Source organism: Astatotilapia calliptera, chromosome 3, assembly GCF_900246225.1.
Source record: "Astatotilapia calliptera chromosome 3, fAstCal1.2, whole genome shotgun sequence".
Lineage (NCBI taxonomy): Eukaryota > Metazoa > Chordata > Actinopteri > Cichliformes > Cichlidae > Astatotilapia > Astatotilapia calliptera.
In genome coordinates this window covers 32,271,052-32,288,795 of record NC_039304.1, presented here as the reverse complement: position 1 = coordinate 32,288,795, position 17,744 = coordinate 32,271,052, and the positions used below count along the sequence as shown (strand labels likewise).

The window sequence follows — 17,744 nt, the reverse complement described above, 5'->3', positions numbered from 1 at the left end:
ATAGAACTTTATTAATCCCTCGGGTGGGTTCCTCTGGGAAATTCGATTTCCAAAAAAGCACAGCACCGACAGAAGTTACACAGCAAATCCAGCATGTCCAAATTAACACTGTCGGATTTGATTTCAACACTATTAAAGTGTCTATATGGGTCCACACCAGAGAGTGTTAATTTAACTCTTTTTGGAGGGTTGGTACGTTAACTCTGATTTAGTGTTAAACACCAAATCTGTCTGGAGTTGATAATTTAACACTTGGTGTTAAGAGTTTATATATTAACTCTCAAAGAGTATTTTAGTTTAACTACGTAAGAGTTATCTTCTAATTCATTCTAAAAAGCGGGAATTTCACCGTTCTGAACTTCTAAAAATTTCTTTTGGAAATAAACATTTACTAAAAAGATGCAATGGTTTTTGAAAAACATTTATTCTGAACTGTGCACCACAATTTCAAAACATTTTCTGAAAGATGTAACAGTATACATGTTCTCACTTTCATTAGAGTTTTGTTTATCAAAAGGTCTGACATAGGTGAGCTGGTAAATACAAATAACAGCATTCTCATCACTTATTTCTTCAATACAATATGCATGTCCTTCATTCATCCCTTTGTGGAACTTCAACGCACTTCTGCTCTCCCCCATATTCCATCTTCACAAGCATATCCTGTGTGGAGATTGAATAAAAATTAGTTGACACTAATTAATGGCACTAATAATCCAGTAAACAATTGCAGCACAGTAAAAAAAAAAAAAAAAAAATGAATCCTCTTTGAGCCATTACTTGTGTAAAGTATTTTCCCAAAAGACAAAGACACAGGCAACAGGTAATACTGAACTAAATGTAAAACCTCAACCTTTTTAATTTTTACCTAAACCGTGTGCACAAAACTCTGGAGGGATCTATGCTAACGTAGAATCCAGTCAGGACGTCTGCTACTGCTGTTTGCTCGTTTTTTTTTATTTTTATGGGCGATCATTTTCAGGCTTCAAGTAGCACCATTATACCAACATTTCACATTCTAGACATTGTTTTAGGTGTATTTGACCAAAAGTTTGACTGAAAATTCACATGCAAGCTTTTTTTCAAGGCTGTGGTATTTGCCTGCAAACAATACCTTTCAGCTAGCTAAAACAGAATATTATGCTATCACCGAGCAACATGGCTAATGCCTTTCACACAGCTTTGTCTCAACTCCAAAGAGCCACAGAAGTAAAAGCTCATAATAATAATTGAAACAATCTTTGAAAAAATGACTTACCAAGCATGGCAAACAACTCAAATATGTAGAGCAAAAAGTTCTGAAACGGCTTCACTTCAGCTTCGATTGGAGCCGTGCTGGGGGTGGAGTCTGTGAATTTACTCTGTTGGTGTCATAGCCCTTCTAGGAGTTCAGAGTTAAGAGGTCAAGAGTTAATGTTTCCATTGTAACACCTCCAGATTTGACAGAGAAACACTCGTTTTTAACACTCGATTTTAACTACTATCATTTTACACCTCAGAGTTACATTAAAAGAATGTGACTCTGCTTAGGGTAAAATTAACTCTACTTTTGCAAGAAGACTATTAACACCAAAACATTTAACACTTTTGAATTTGCTGTGTATAGAGTTACAGAATATTATATATATACATATATATATATATATATATATATATATACACACACACACACACACATATATATATATAAATACAGAGACAATATAAATAAAATATACGAAGGGGATAAATAGAATAAATAGGAATAAAAAATAAAAATACAAGTGAATTGCACATTTCAAGTATTGAGGTCTATTGCACTGTTGACTATTTACAAAAGTATTACACAAAAGGTATTGCACAGTGAGGTGAAGAGGCACTACAGCTTAGTTGTTCCCCCCTCCTTTGTCCTCCTGTTTCCCCTCCCTCTCCCCTCCAGAGAGGAGTTAAACAGTCTGATGGCGTGTGGGACAAAGGAGTTTTTAAGTCTGTTAGTTCTTGTCTTTGGGAGAAGCAACCTGTCACTGAACAGACTCTTCTGGTTGTTAATGGCCGTGTGCAGAGGATGCCTGGCATTGTCCATAATGTCCATCAGTTTCTTTAATGTCCTTTTCTCTGCCACTGTCAGCAGAGTGTCCAGCTTCATGCCGACCACAGAGCTAGCCCTCCTGATCAGTTTCTCCAGCCTGGATGAGTCCTTCTTTGCTGTGCTGCTCCCCCAGCACACCACAGCATAGAAAAGTACTCCAGCAACCACCGACTGGTAAAATATCCTCAGGAGCTTCCTGCAGATGTTAAAAGACCTCAGCCTCCTGAGGAAGTACAGTCGGCTTTGGGCTTTTTTATACAGGTGCTCTGTGTTGCATGACCAGTCCAGTTTATTGTCCACCCACAGCCCGAGGTACTTGTACTTGTTGACCACCTCCACCTCCTCCCCCTCTATCTGAACCGGCAGTGGACCTGCTCTAGACCTCCCGAAGTCCACAACCAGTTCCTTAGTCTTTGAGGTGTTGAGTTGCAGGTGGTTTGTGTGACTCCATGCGACAAAGTTCCTCACCAGACTTCTGTACTCCTCTTCCTGATCATCCCAGATACACCCCATGATGGCTGTGTCGTCTGCAAACTTCTGAATGTGGCATAATTCAGAGTTGTAGCAGAAGTCAGAGGTGTACAGGGTGAAGAGAAGAGGGGGCAGCACAGTTCCCTGTGGTGCTCCTGTGCTGCTGACCACTGTGTCAGACGTGATGTCCTTCAGCCTGACGTACTGTGGTCTGTCGGTGAGGTAGTCGGAGATCCAAGCGACCAGGCAGGGGTCCACCTGCATCCTGTTCAGTTTTTCCTGAAGCATACAGGGCCGGATGGTATTAAAGGCACTGGAAAAGTCAAGAAACAGGATCCTGACCGTGCCTTTTCCCCCATCCAGGTGTGAGTGGGCTCTGTGTAGGAGGTACAGGATGGCATCCTCCACTCCGACACCCGCCTTGTATGCAAACTGTAGTGGGTCCTGGGCATGTTGTACCTGTGGTCGGAGGAGGTTGAGGAAGAGCCGCTCTAGAGTCTTCATAAGATGTGACGTCAGTGCCACTGGTCGGAAGTCATTCAGCTCATTGGGCCGGTTCTTTTTGGGGACCGGGACAATGCAGGATGTCTTCCATAGGGCGGGCACTCTCCCCAGTCGCAGACTGAGGTTGAAGACTCGTTGTAGCGGCTCCCCAAGTTCAGCAGCACACTCCTTTAGCATCCTAGGACACACCTTGTCTGGGCCTGCTGCCTTTCTGGGGCGAAGCTTCCTCAGTTGTCTCCTGACCTGATCCACTGTGACACAGGGAGATGTTTGGGAGGAGGGGAGGGGGGGAGATGTCTTGCTGCTGAGAGAGGGATTGGAGGAGGGGGGTGTCATGGTGTCAGGAAGGGGGGGAAGCAAGGGAGGTAGGAGAGTGGGGATTGGACTCTGTAGTGAAGGTGAGGGTGAGGGTGGGGGGGTTGTGGGCTGGTCAAACCTGTTGAAGAAGTTGTTGAGTTCGTTTGCCTTCTCCACAGTCCCCCCCACTGTGCTTTTCTTGGTGTTGTGGCCTGTGATGGTTTTCACACCATTCCAGACCTCCCTCATATTGTTCCTCTCCAACTTCTGCTCCACCTTCCTCCTGTAGGTGTCCTTTGCTTCCCTCAGGCAGCGTTTCACCTCCCGCTGTGCTGCTTTCATCTCCTCCTTCACTTTGCTCCTGAAAGCCTTCTTCTTCATGTTGAGGACAGCTTTGACTTCCTGTGTTACCCACGGTTTGTTATTAGGATAACACCGTACCGTCTTAGCAGGGGCGACCATGTCCACACAAAAGTTGAGGTAGTCTGTAAGACAGTGTGTCGCCCCCTCTATGTCCTCACCATGTGGGCTCAGGAGCACATCCCAGTCTGTGGTGTCATAACAGTCCCTCAGAGCATCCTCCTTTTCTGGGGTCCATCTCCGGATGGAGCGCGTTGTGACAGGCTGCCTTTGGACGAGGGGTGTGTATTGTGGCTGTAGGTAAACCAGGTTGTGGTCTGACTTCCCTAGTGGGGGGAGGGGGGTGGCTCTGTATGCATCTCTCACATTAGCATACAGTAGGTCAATTGTCCTGTTGCTCCTTGTGGGTGTGTGCGCATACCTGTGTGTATGTGTGTGCACATGAGTGAGTGTGTGTGTGGATGTGTGTGCATGACCGTTAAAACACTGTGGGTGTAGGTGACTCCCTAGAGGTCATAAAACCCCTCTCACTTCCAGACCATAGTTACAAATGTTGAGACCCCCACCCTAAAACTTCCTCTGGGGAATTTCCACTCAGTGGGGGAGGTCTACAATCTACTCCTACAATCAGCCTTTATTATAGTGAGGGCAGTGTCAGTGTCTCTACAACAGTTCTACATTATATTTTAACACATTTCTAAACTCTAAATCAGCTAAATATTCTACAGTCCCAACTTGCAGATCCCCATATAGGCTTGCTCGGAGTTAATTACAACTGACACACACAGAAAGGGGACAAGACAAAGTGGTCTGGGTCTGAGACAAGCTGCACCCATAAAAGGTTGCTCCCTTACCTGGACACCCAACCCAACTTTCACAAGTCTTAAAAACATGCGAATGATTGTGCAGATGGCTCCCCTTGTCATAAAATACTGTTATTTGTCTATCAATAGTCAATGTATGCACTTGTTTAAAAAGAGCTATCTTTATCCTCAGTATAACACGGAAGCTCAAAAATTGAAATGACTCCATATTAACAGATGAGGAAAACTATTATCATTTATGAATCCTAACTTCCCCATCATGTTTCCACAGTGGACAACAATTTTCTTTGAAATATCAGCACTTTTTTTGAGCGCTACTCAAAATATGACACCATAAAGACTGTTGTGACTTTGTGCGCAGTTAACAGTATGAGGGTAAGTTTCTGTTCGCAGTTCCTTATTGAGATCAACCACAAGGAAGCGATAAATATCACAGCTTTCTGAGACAGTGCTAAGACACAAGAAGGAGATCCACTCTGCTGTGAAAGCAATCAGCGGAGGAACCTAAACAGTGATTTTACTTAAAACCTTAAAAAAACTGGAAATTCTTAAAATAAAACAACACAAATATTATTTATTCAAAGTAGCAGTTCACAACTTTACCTGTGATCATAAACAAAAACGTCTCATCTTTTATTTGCCCATAATAAAGGCACACAAGCGGCCACAAGCATGAAGAGATAAATAGCAGCTGATATGCAGCAATTACCTCCAATAAACATGTAAGAGAGGCAAATGCTCTTGATTGACGTACCTTTGACAAGCAGCACAGCATGACCGTTAATAAGGAAGTAACAGGTGGGGCAAAGGTCTCTGTAGTTGTACAAGGCCAGAAAGGAAAAGCAGTTATTTACTTAGTCATTTGCCAATATGAAAAGGGACCAGAGGTTACGAGAGGAGGATGTAGCTAAGAATTAAAAGTCAACAACTTTGAATTAAAGTTATCATAGTGCATGTCAGAGAAATTCTTTGCCAAGCTTAAGTGTGGTTTTTGTCAACATACCAGCAGAGGTGCTGAAAATAGCAGCTACAAGGTTATCCGGGGAAAACAAAGGAATTGAACAAGTTCAAAGTATGTGTGCCAGTTAGGAGTCCTGAAGACGATGAAGCTTTTATCCCTTATCTCAGACCACTTGTTGCTCTGTGTCTTCCTGAGTCTACTCTGGGTAAGTTTTTTTTTACCTTTCACTTTGATGGTGATCAGATAGTGAAGCTCAGTGTAGGTTACCCTCGACAAAAGGAAGCAGTGCAGTCAAAACCACAGTGAAGCCTAAATGCATGACATGCTTCATTATGTATTTGAAACACTATAGTTATGTTTTGTGAAATACTGGTTTGTACAGAAATACAAGAACAACAAAATCTTGTTAAATGGCATGAAAATTCTGGACTTTTCCAGATTTTGAAACATGAATTTATTCCTTCTTTGCGACACCGATCTGTTTCCTCTGAGAACAAAAAGAGGATGAAAGAAGAAAATTCAACAATATCTTAAACACTTACACGATACAGACTTAATGATTGAATCAAATCAGATGTGGAATTTTAAAGAGTGTGTCCGAGGAGAAATGTGTTAGATATTTCATAGGCCAGTAAATGTAAGTAACTGTAGCTATAATATACAATATAATAATACATATGATTTGCATTTTTAGTAAAAGCAAACACTTAATTAATAGATTTTTTGCCAGCTCTGTGATTTTTATGTTACAGATGTTGCTAGTTGTAGAATCTGACACATAAAATGCTAAAATAATTTGACACTGACTTATTTGTTTCCTGCACATCATTTTTTTTTTTTTTAGTGAAAGTTTTTGTTCTTATAAAGCAGAAAGCTCAGAGGATATCTCGAAGTATTACTGTTCACATAATGTTTGTGATATAATGTAGATGTGAAATTAAAAGCAGCAAACATCGCTCTGTGACTCTGCCACAGACTCGTGTTAACTGGGTATTCAATGGTGATTTTTTTTCACAGATTTTAGATTCTGTATTTTTTACTCTTTTTCTGCTTTTAGGGCACAACTGACTCCAATACAACAATCACATCAACAGTGACGACGACAGTGACAGCAGGACAGAAAAGTACAGCAAAAACAGAAACAAGCACAAGACTAAGAACCAATCTGCTGACAGGTACAACACAAAAAACCTCTCCACTAACTCAAACAACACAAACATTTACTCCACTGGCTCAAACAAATCCCACTCCACAGACTTCAACAGAACAAACAACTACATCTACAACAGCAAAAGCCCGTAAGAATGAAACACTATACTAGACTTTTGTTGGTGATCGGTAAAACTGAAGTGAATGTCATTCTGGGTTTTTATTGTGGTAAAAGGTGAACACCACTCTCAAATCATCACAGCTCCTGACAATGTAACAAAAAAGGAGTGAAAGCAGTATAGTCAGTGCTTCAGTTCTTGTTCTTTTTAAAACTTTTTTGTAACTACAACCACTGTGTGTCCTCTTTTCTTTTTCAGCTCCAGATAATGTTGACAGAGTGGATGTGACCACACAAAATGAGAACAGTATAACTCTGACCTGGAACAAGGTTAACAACATCCCAACATACATCCTGCAATATGGTAATATAAGAGAAGATATTTATAAACCTGAAGAAGGACCCATAGTACATGTGGTCACTTCTCTGACTGCTGGGACAAACTACACATTCACTCTCTTCACCATGTCTGAGGGACTCAACAGCAGTGGATACAGATTCAGTGCTGTGACAGGTTAGTGAGCACTGAACAAAACATTCAGTCTAATTAAAACCTACACAAAATGCAAGATGTTGTTGGGAACATTGTTTTAGTTTCTTTTGTGTGTGTTTTTCTATTCTAGCTCCTCGTAATGCTGACGACTTTAAGAAAAATGGACAAGATGAGACCAGCATAACTCTGGAGTGGAAAACAGTCCCCAACATCGACAAATACATTCTTGCATTTAATGAAAGAGAGATCAATATTAGTAATTCTGAAAACGAATACAGAGTGTTAAATTTGACCAGTGGAACCAGATACACTTTCACTCTCTTCACTGTGTTTGGAAATGTCAGAAGCAGTGGAGTAAACTGCATCACAGTCACTGGTAAGATATATTTTCTCTAACATAGACAGATAAACCAGGATGGACCAGCTCATTAGTACTTGAAACTTTAGCTGATGGAGAGTTGTTGTTTTTTTTTTTGTGTGTTTTTTTTAATCAAAGCCACTTTCCTCTGTTATCTTTAGCTCCACAAAGTGTTAATAATGTGACTGTGGTGCATCAAAATGAGATGAGTATACCACTGGAGTGGAACAAGGTTAAAAACATCCCAGAATACATCCTACAGAATAATAACATAAACATTTGTCAAATTTTCCAACTTGAATATGTCAAATACTAACCCGACCTATAATCCTAGACTGCTTACTGCTAACCTGTTGGAGGTTAACAGATTAAAAACATCTAAAACAGTCATAGTCCTTTAAAATGTTCCACAGTTGATGCTCCTCTACAACATGAACAAGAGCAGAGCTCTATAATGATGTTTAAGGTTTCTCAGAAACAGAAGAGTGTAGCTCACCTAATGTTTTTCAAAAGGACTGATAAAAATACTGAAACTGAAGCCTCGCTCCATGTTTCTGTGTCTGACAGAAAATGTTGTTACAGTTTCTTGTTTGTGCGTTTTTCTATTCTAGCTCCTCGTAATGCTGACGACTTTAAGAAAAATGGACAAAATGAGACCAGCATAACTCTGGGGGGGGTGGAAAACAGTCCCCAACATCGACAAATACATTCTTGCATTTAATGAAGAGAGATCAACATTAGTAATTCTGAAAAAGAATACAGAGTGTTAAATTTGACCAGTGGAACCAGATACAATTTCACTCTCTTCACTGTGTTTGATAATGTCAGAAGCAGTGGAGTAAACTGCATCGCAGTTACTGGTGAGATGTAATTTCTCTAACATAGATAGATAAACCAGGATGGACCGGCTCATTAGTACTTGAAACTTTAGCTGATGGAGAGTTGTTGTTTTTTTGTGTGTTTTTTGTTGTTTTTTTAATCAAAGCCACTTTCCTCTGTTATCTTTAGCTCCACAAAGTGTTAATAATGTGACTGTGGTGCATCAAAATGAGATGAGTATACCACTGGAGTGGAACAAGGTTAAAAACATCCCAGAATACATCCTACAGAATAATAACATAAACATTTGTCAAATTTTCCAATTTGAATATGTCAAATACTAACCCGACCTATAATCCTAGACTGCTTACTGCTAACCTGGTGGAGGTTAACAGATTAAAAACATCTAAAACAGTCATAGTCCTTTAAAATGTTCCACAGTTGATGCTCCTCTACAACATGAACAAGGGCAGAGCTCTATAATGATGTTTAAGGTTTCTCAGAAACAGAAGAGTGTAGCTCACCTAATGTTTTTCAAAAGGACTGATAAAAATACTGAAACTGAAGCCTCGCTCCATGTTTCTGTTTCTGACAGAAAATGTTGTTACAGTTTCTTCTTTGTACGTTTTTCTATTCTAGCTCCTCGTAATGCTGACGACTTTAAGAAAAATGGACAAGATGAGACCAGCATAAATCTGGGGTGGAAAACAGTCCCCAACATCGACAATTATATTCTTGCGTTTAATGGGAGCAAGATCAATATTAGTAATTCTGAAAAAGAATACAGTGTTAAATTTGACCAGTGGAACCAGATACAATTTCACTCTCTTCACTGTGTTTGATAATGTCAGAAGCAGTGGAGTAAACTGCATCGCAGTTACTGGTGAGATGTAATTTCTCTAACATAGATAGATAAACCAGGATGGACCGGCTCATTAGTACTTGAAACTTTAGCTGATGGAGAGTTGTTGTTTTTTTTTGTGTGTTTTTTTTGTTTGTTTGTTTATCAAAACCGCTTTCCTCTGTTATCTTTAGCTCCACAAAGTGTTAATAATGTGACTGTGGTGCATCAAAATGAGATGAGTATACCACTGGAGTGGAACAAGGTTAAAAACATCCCAGAATACATCCTACAGAATAATAACATAAACATTTGTCAAATTTTCCAATTTGAATATGTCAAATACTAACCCGACCTATAATCCTAGACTGCTTACTGCTAACCTGGTGGAGGTTAACAGATTAAAAACATCTAAAACAGTCATAGTCCTTTAAAATGTTCCACAGTTGATGCTCCTTTACAACATGAACAAGAGCAGAGCTCTATAATGATGTTTAAGGTTTCTCAGAAACAGAAGAGTGTAGCTCACCTAATGTTTTTCAAAAGGACTGATAAAAATACTGAAACTGAAGCCTCGCTCCATGTTTCTGTGTCTGACAGAAAATGTTGTTACAGTTTCTTGTTTGTGCGTTTTTCTATTCTAGCTCCTCGTAATGCTGACGACTTTAAGAAAAATGGACAAAATGAGACCAGCATAACTCTGGGGTGGAAAACAGTCCCCAACATCGACAAATACATTCTTGCATTTAATGAAAGAGAGATCAACATTAGTAATTCTGAAAAAGAATACAGAGTGTTAAATTTGACCAGTGGAACCAGATACAATTTCACTCTCTTCACTGTGTTTGATAATGTCAGAAGCAGTGGAGTAAACTGCATCGCAGTTACTGGTGAGATGTAATTTCTCTAACATAGATAGATAAACCAGGATGGACCGGCTCATTAGTACTTGAAACTTTAGCTGATGGAGAGTTGTTGTTTTTTTTTGTGTGTTTTTTTTGTTTGTTTGTTTATCAAAGCCACTTTCCTCTGTTATCTTTAGCTCCACAAAGTGTTAATAATGTGACTGTGGTGCATCAAAATGAGATGAGTATACCACTGGAGTGGAACAAGGTTAAAAACATCCCAGAATACATCCTACAGAATAATAACATAAACATATGTCAAATTTTCCAACTTGAATATGTCAAATACTAACCCGACCTATAATCCTAGACTGCTTACTGCTAACCTGTTGGAGGTTAACAGATTAAAAACATCTAAAACAGTCATAGTCCTTTAAAATGTTCCACAGTTGATGCTCCTCTACAACATGAACAAGAGCAGAGCTCTATAATGATGTTTAAGGTTTCTCAGAAACAGAAGAGTGTAGCTCACCTAATGTTTTTCAAAAGGACTGATAAAAATACTGAAACTGAAGCCTCGCTCCATGTTTCTGTTTCTGACAGAAAATGTTGTTACAGTTTCTTCTTTGTACGTTTTTCTATTCTAGCTCCTCGTAATGCTGACGACTTTAAGAAAAATGGACAAAATGAGACCAGCATAACTCTGGGGTGGAAAACAGTCCCTAACATCGACAATTATATTCTTGCGTTTAATGGGAGCAAGATCAATATTAGTAATTCTGAAAAAGAATACAGTGTTAAATTTGACCAGTGGAACCAGATACAATTTCACTCTCTTCACTGTGTTTGATAATGTCAGAAGCAGTGGAGTAAACTGCATCGCAGTTACTGGTGAGATGTAATTTCTCTAACATAGATAGATAAACCAGGATGGACCGGCTCATTAGTACTTGAAACTTTAGCTGATGGAGAGTTGTTGTTTTTTTTTGTGTGTTTTTTTTGTTTGTTTGTTTATCAAAACCGCTTTCCTCTGTTATCTTTAGCTCCACAAAGTGTTAATAATGTGACTGTGGTGCATCAAAATGAGATGAGTATACCACTGGAGTGGGACAAGGTTAAAAACATCCCAGAATACATCCTACAGAATAATAACATAAACATTTGTTCAATTTTCCAATTTGAATATGTCAAATACTAACCCGACCTATAATCCTAGACTGCTTACTGCTAACCTGGTGGAGGTTAACAGATTAAAAACAGCTAAAACAGTCATAGTCCTTTAAAATGTTCCACAGTTGATGCTCCTCTACAACATGAACAAGAGCAGAGCTCTATAATGATGTTTAAGGTTTCTCAGAAACAGAAGAGTGTAGCTCACCTAATATTTTTCAAAAGGACTGATAAAAATACTGAAACTGAAGCCTCGCTCCATGTTTCTGTTTCTGACAGAAAATGTTGTTACAGTTTCTTGTTTGTACGTTTTTCTATTCTAGCTCCTCGTAATGCTGACGAATTTAAGAAAAATGGACAAGATGAGACCAGCATAACTCTGGGGTGGAAAATAGTCCCCAACATCGACAATTATATTCTTGTGTTTAATGAAAGAGAGATCAGCATTAGTAATTCTGAAAAAGAATACAGAGTGTCAGACTTGACCAGTGGAACCAGATACAATTTCACTCTCTTCACTGTGTTTGGAAATGTCAGAAGCAGTGGAGTAAACTGCATCGCAGTCACTGATGGTGGTAAGACATATTTTCTGTATTATAGATAAATTAGCCCAGATGGACGCCTCATTAGTACTTGAAACTTTAGCTGATGGAGAGATTTTTTTTGTCAAAGCCACTTTCCGCTGTTATCTTACCACAAAGTGTTAATAATGTGACTGTGGTGCATCAAAATGAGATGAGCATAACACTGCAGTGGGAAAAGGTTAAAAACATCCCAGAATACATCCTTACTAAAACTTAGGAAACCAAAATGGTTACTTAAGGATGTCATTTGTGAATCAGAATTTGTAAAATTGTCTTTATTTCATCTTTAGCTCCTTATAATTCACAGCAACTGCATTTGAATCAGACTAAATGAGACCAGAGCTTCATTTATTTATTAACATAGGGGAGACCGGGGATAGTTGTAACATTTTTGACATTTCTGTCTGTAAATTGAAGCTCTTTTAAGGTAGTGGATTCAAAATGTAATGCAAAGTATTTACATGTCTCTGCTATTAAATAGTGCAGCTATTTTCTCTGCAGCACAATTACCCATTGCATGGTATGGTCTCAAACACGAAGAGTGAAATGTTACAATTAACCCCATAGTCTGGGTTAGTTGTAACATATCCTGGGGTAAAATGTAACACAATGAAATAAGGGTACTAACAAAACATTAACATGTAATCTTTGTTTATTCAACACATGAATGCACTTAGAGCCATTTATGTAGCTATGTGTGTGTGTGACAGAATGCAAAAATCTAGCTTTTGAACATATTCCAACCCTGAACATATTAGCCCTGATTGGAGAAATTGGAAGTGTTACAACTGACCCACGTTACAACTATCCCCGGTCTCCCCTATGTGTGTTGCTTTGTCACTATGAGTGCCTTGAAAGGAAAAAGTAACATCTATTTATGCTTCCGAAATCATTCTTTGTCCTCTTTCAGCTCCAAAAAATGTCCAGAATGTGACTGTGACACAAAATGAGAACAGTATAACTCTGATGTGGAAGAAGGTTAACGACATGCTAACATACATCCTAGAATATGACAGCGGTAGTATTGTTATTGGCAAGAATGACATGGACGGATGCACGACATCAGGTGCATCAGTTACATGTGTGGTCTCTTCTCTGACTGCTGGGACAAACTACAATTTTACCCTCTTTACTGTGTTTGAGAACGTCAGCAGCTCTGGATACACAGCAAATTCAAAAGTGTTAAATTTTTTGGTGTTAATAGTCTCCTTGCAAAAGTAGAGTTAATTTTACTCTAAGCAGAGTCACATTCTTTTAATGTAACTCTGAGGTGTAAAATGATAGTAGTTAAAATCGAGTGTTAAAAATGAGTGTTTCTCTGTCAAATCTGGAGGTGTTACAATGGAAACATTAACTCTTGACCTCTTAACTCTGAACTCCTAGAGGGGCTATGACACCAACAGAGTAAATTCGCAGACTTCGCCCTCAGCACGGCTCCAATCGAAGCTGAAGTGTAGCCGTTTCAGAACATTTTGCTCTACATATTTGAGTTGTTTGCCATGCTTGGTAAGTCATTTTTTCAAAGATTGTTTCAATTGTTATTAGCCTTTACTTCTGTGGCTCTTTGGAGTTGAGACAAAGCTGTGTGAAAGGCATTAGCCACGTTGCTCGCTGATAGCATAATATTCTGTTTTAGCTAGCTGAAAGGTATTGTTTGCGGGCAAATACCACAGCCTTGAAAAAAGCTTGCATGTGAATTTTCAGTCAAACGTTTGGTCAAATACACCTAAAACAATGTCTAGAATGTGAAATGTTGGTATAATGGTGCTACTTGAAGCCTGAAAACGATCGCCCATAAAAAAAAAAAAAAAAAACGAGCAAAAAGCAGTAGCAGGCGCCCTGACTGGGTTCTACGTTAGCATAGATCCCTCCAGAGTTTTGTGCACACGGTTTAGGTAAAAATGAAAAAGGTTGAGGTTTTACATTTAGTTCAGTATTACCTGTTGCCTGTGTCCTTGTCTTTTGGGAAAATACTTTACACAAGTAATGGCTCAAAGAGGATTCCTTTTTTTTTTTTTTACTGTGCTGCAATTGTTTACTGGATTATTTGTGCCGTTAATTAGTGTCAACTAATTTTTATTCAATCTCCGCACAGGATATGCTTGTGAAGATGGAATATGGGGGAGAGCAGAAGTGCGTTGAAGTTCCACAAAGGGATGAATGAAGGACATGCATATTGTATTGAAGAAATAAGTGATGAGAATGCTGTTATTTGCATTTACCATGTCAGACCTTTTGATAAACAAAATTCTAATAAAAGTGAGAACATGTATACTGTTACATCTTTCAGAAAATGTTTTGAAATTGTGGTGCACAGTTCAGAATAAATGTTTTTCAAAAACCATTGCATCTTTTTAGTAAATGTTTATTTCCAAAAGAAATTTCTAGAAGTTCAGAACAGTAAAATTCCCGCTTTTTAGAATGAATTAGAAGATAACTCTTACGTAGTTAAACTAAAATACTCTTTGAGAGTTAATATATAAACTCTTAACACCAAGTGTTAAATTATCAACTCCAGACAGATTTGGTGTTTAACACTAAATCAGAGTTAACGTACCAACTCTCCAAAAAGAGTTAAATTAACACTCTCTGGTGTGGACCCATATAGACACTTTAATAGTGTTGAAATCAAATCCGACAGTGTTAATTTGGACATGCTGGATTTGCTGTGTACAACTTTAGTGCACCGACAGGTATGTAATCAAGTGGTTTTTTTTAAACTGTTTGTTTTCCTTGTGATACAATATATTTAAATGGACAATATAAGTCCAAGTCAAATTTCTATATTTTCCTTCTGGCCTGCAGTGCCATTTATCCATCCAGGTTCCACTATCTCAGAGCAGAAGGAAGTGTGCATCTAACCCTTATGATAGGCTTGTGCTTGTAATAGAGCAACAAACATGAATGGTGTCCTCTTAGCAAGCAGCATGCTTAATTATAATATTTTATATAATAACTATATAATTATCATATTATTAGTATATGTTGTTATTTTTTATTTATTGAATTTTGACTGATCTGATCACCTGATTGGAAACATACATTGATGCTGAGCCATTTAGCTCACACACCTATTCAGGCTTAAGTATGTAAAAGCTTGTGTTAACTGAACTAGCTCTATACTCCTGTATGTTACACAGTCACATGTAGCTATTTCATTTTAAAAGAAAAAGATGAACAAATTCCACTTCTGAGTTTTGTTTGTGTTTTTTCAGTTCCACCAGTGGTGCCTTGGATCAGTGTGACTGAACGATTTGCTAACAGCATAACTCTAGAGTGGGAGAACATGAATAAAGCCTGGCAATACGAGCTTCAAATCAATGGTGGTGTGTCAGATAGTGTGTCAGACAGGTCTTCAGATACAATCAGAAAAGTAGTGACATCTCTTCATCCTGGAACACAGTATGATTTCAACTTAACCACAGTGTTCGCTGGACTCAGGAGCACTCCTTATACGAATTTCACTGTAACAGGTAAAAAAATTATCTCTGTTCGACTTTTTATAACTTTTTCTTGTCTCTTTTCAATGAGTTGTGTAAAAAAGAAGAAGCAGGTTCATGCATATAACTGTTTTCTCCTCTATTTCAGCCATAGACTGTGCCAGTGCAGACTGGAAAGTTACCAACTCATCAATCAAAGCAAAGATTGAAGGCTTGTTCTCGAACGGAAGCGCCTATAATGGATCTAACGTTCATGTCAGTGATGGACGTGAAAATGTGTCGTTTACTGGACTTTACCCTGGTGCCACCTATAACATCTCTCTTGTCTATGAAAAGTCTTCCAGAGTTTTCCTGCAGTGTGAACACAAATTAACAATTCGTGAGTACAACAGAAACCATTTGAAGGACTAGCATATTTTTAATCTGTAAATTAGTTTTTAAGATCATAAAGTATTCACTCATATTGGTTACAGAAAGGTTATCTGTGAATTTATTTAATTTAATTTTTAATTTTTAGTTTTCACCCTTGCATTCAATTTTTAATCTTAAAAAAGTTTATTGCAGAAAAATAATTTTGTTAACATACCTACATACCACAGGTTAACACAGTTACATAATATGATTCAGTATTAATATATGAGCTTTAACTAACTATCATTTTATTACTAACTGAAGAATTCATTCTGATGAATTAGCTCAAGAAATTAAAAAGGTTAAAACAGAAAATGAGTAATTCTTTCAATATCTAATGTGTCAATGTTGAGGTCTTTATTTTCTAGTTTTTATATGAAAATCCCAAAAATTATAATAAACTTTTTAAACTGTAGGGTACTGCTTTGAATTAAAAGTAAAGCAAATAATCTTTCTATTTGAGAACAAATTTTAAAATGATGCACTTTTCATAGACTCTGTTTTATAGTATAAAAAGTTTAATTATACTTACTATAAGTCATATATTTTCTGCTTTAGTTTTGACTGTAAAACCTTTTTCTTGTTTTACTCAGTTCCTCCTAATCTAAATGCTCACTGTGAGTACTGGGCAGCTGCATACTCTGTTCTTATTAAATGGACAGTTCCAGAGGGCGAGTGGACCAATGCGGAGGTGAATGTGGCTGGAAAGACTCACACAGTAGCTAGTCCTGAAACTGAGATCATAATCGATGGATTCCAACCTGCCAAAAAATATAAGGTGTCTGTAACTTCACTGTCTGGGGTGAGGAGTTCTGAACCGCATGTGTTTTACTGCCAAACTGATCCAAGGGGTGAGTAAAAGTAACTACATTACCATGTTACTGCTTGTAATCATAACAACATACAGTATTTTCAACTTTGACTTGATTACAAATCGTTTCATTTCACTCAAGTGTAAAATAAAGCTCTAAACTTTTTAACTTTGTTGCATTTTAACTATGCTTTTGCTCCCTTTAGGAGTTATTGCAGGGTCCGTATTTGGTGTGCTTCTTTTTGGTCTCCTGGTTGCTCTGGTTGTCTTAATTTTCCTCAAAAGACCAGATATTATTAGGTGGGTCTCAATTCACTGACAAGAATAAAGTAAATTAAATCAAGACATTTATCATATTTAATGTTTTGATCCTGCAGCAGAAAGAAGTCTTCATTCATTGGTGGATCCAAAGTACCAAACACACAGAGCAAGTAAGTGTTTTTTTACAATGACAATTACCCACAATGAAGAAAAAACATTAATTAAGGCAAAATTAATGAATACGTTTGAGAGACGATCATTAATGGCAAGTACTATTGTATAATCTGTATTATTTCATTAGGTCAAAACAAAGCTAAGATTAATTCTACTTTTTTTATGTTTTATTTATTTATGTATTTATTTATTTCTTTTTAGATCTATTCCCTCTGCAAAGTTTCCGGACCACTTCCATCAGCTGAGTTTGGACGAGAACAGAGGCTTCAGCGAGGAATATGAGGTGCATAAAAAGATCAAGATTTTTTTTCCTCTTCTGCTTCTGTGTGTTCCTGTTTTTGTGTCTTTACTGTTTTATTTCTTACCATTTTATTCATTTTACGATGGCCAGTATCTCAGTTTCATGCTTTGTTATCTGCTACGTTCATGCAGTGCCTCGCTCCTGCTGGAACAGACCAGACACGAAAGACTGCTATTCTACCTGAAAACAAAGCGAAGAATCGTTTCAATAACGTCTTGCCATGTGAGTCTCTCCTCTGACTGTTGAACCGTGCTGTTGTGAGCTCAGTCTAGCAGTCTATGTCAGGACTACTGGAGGTGCACTGGAGTTAAATCACCTGTTTTCTCATATTAGATGACTGGTGTCGTGTGAAGCTCACTACATCAGATCCTGATGGAATTTCAGACTATATCAATGCCAATTACATGCCGGTAAGTGTTACATTAAGATAAAGTTCAGTGAAGATCTCTTTATAACTACACCATACAGAAAGCATATAAACAAG

The 17,744-nt window shown here is 38.1% G+C and overlaps 1 protein-coding gene and 1 pseudogene across 1 annotated transcript in view; both read left to right on the top strand.

The window, feature by feature from the left end:
- Positions 1-5,382: 5,382 nt before the first annotated feature.
- Positions 5,383-17,744, top strand: part of LOC113019255 (receptor-type tyrosine-protein phosphatase H-like) — a 423,637-nt gene continuing 411,275 nt past the window's right edge. The window contains 3 exon segments of the mRNA XM_026162834.1: positions 5,383-5,690; positions 6,543-6,660; positions 7,012-7,266. Coding sequence (XP_026018619.1) covers positions 5,628-5,690; positions 6,543-6,660; positions 7,012-7,266 — 436 coding nt within the window. The 5' untranslated portion in view covers positions 5,383-5,627.
- LOC113019277 (receptor-type tyrosine-protein phosphatase eta-like) lies at positions 7,732-13,270 on the top strand (annotated as a pseudogene).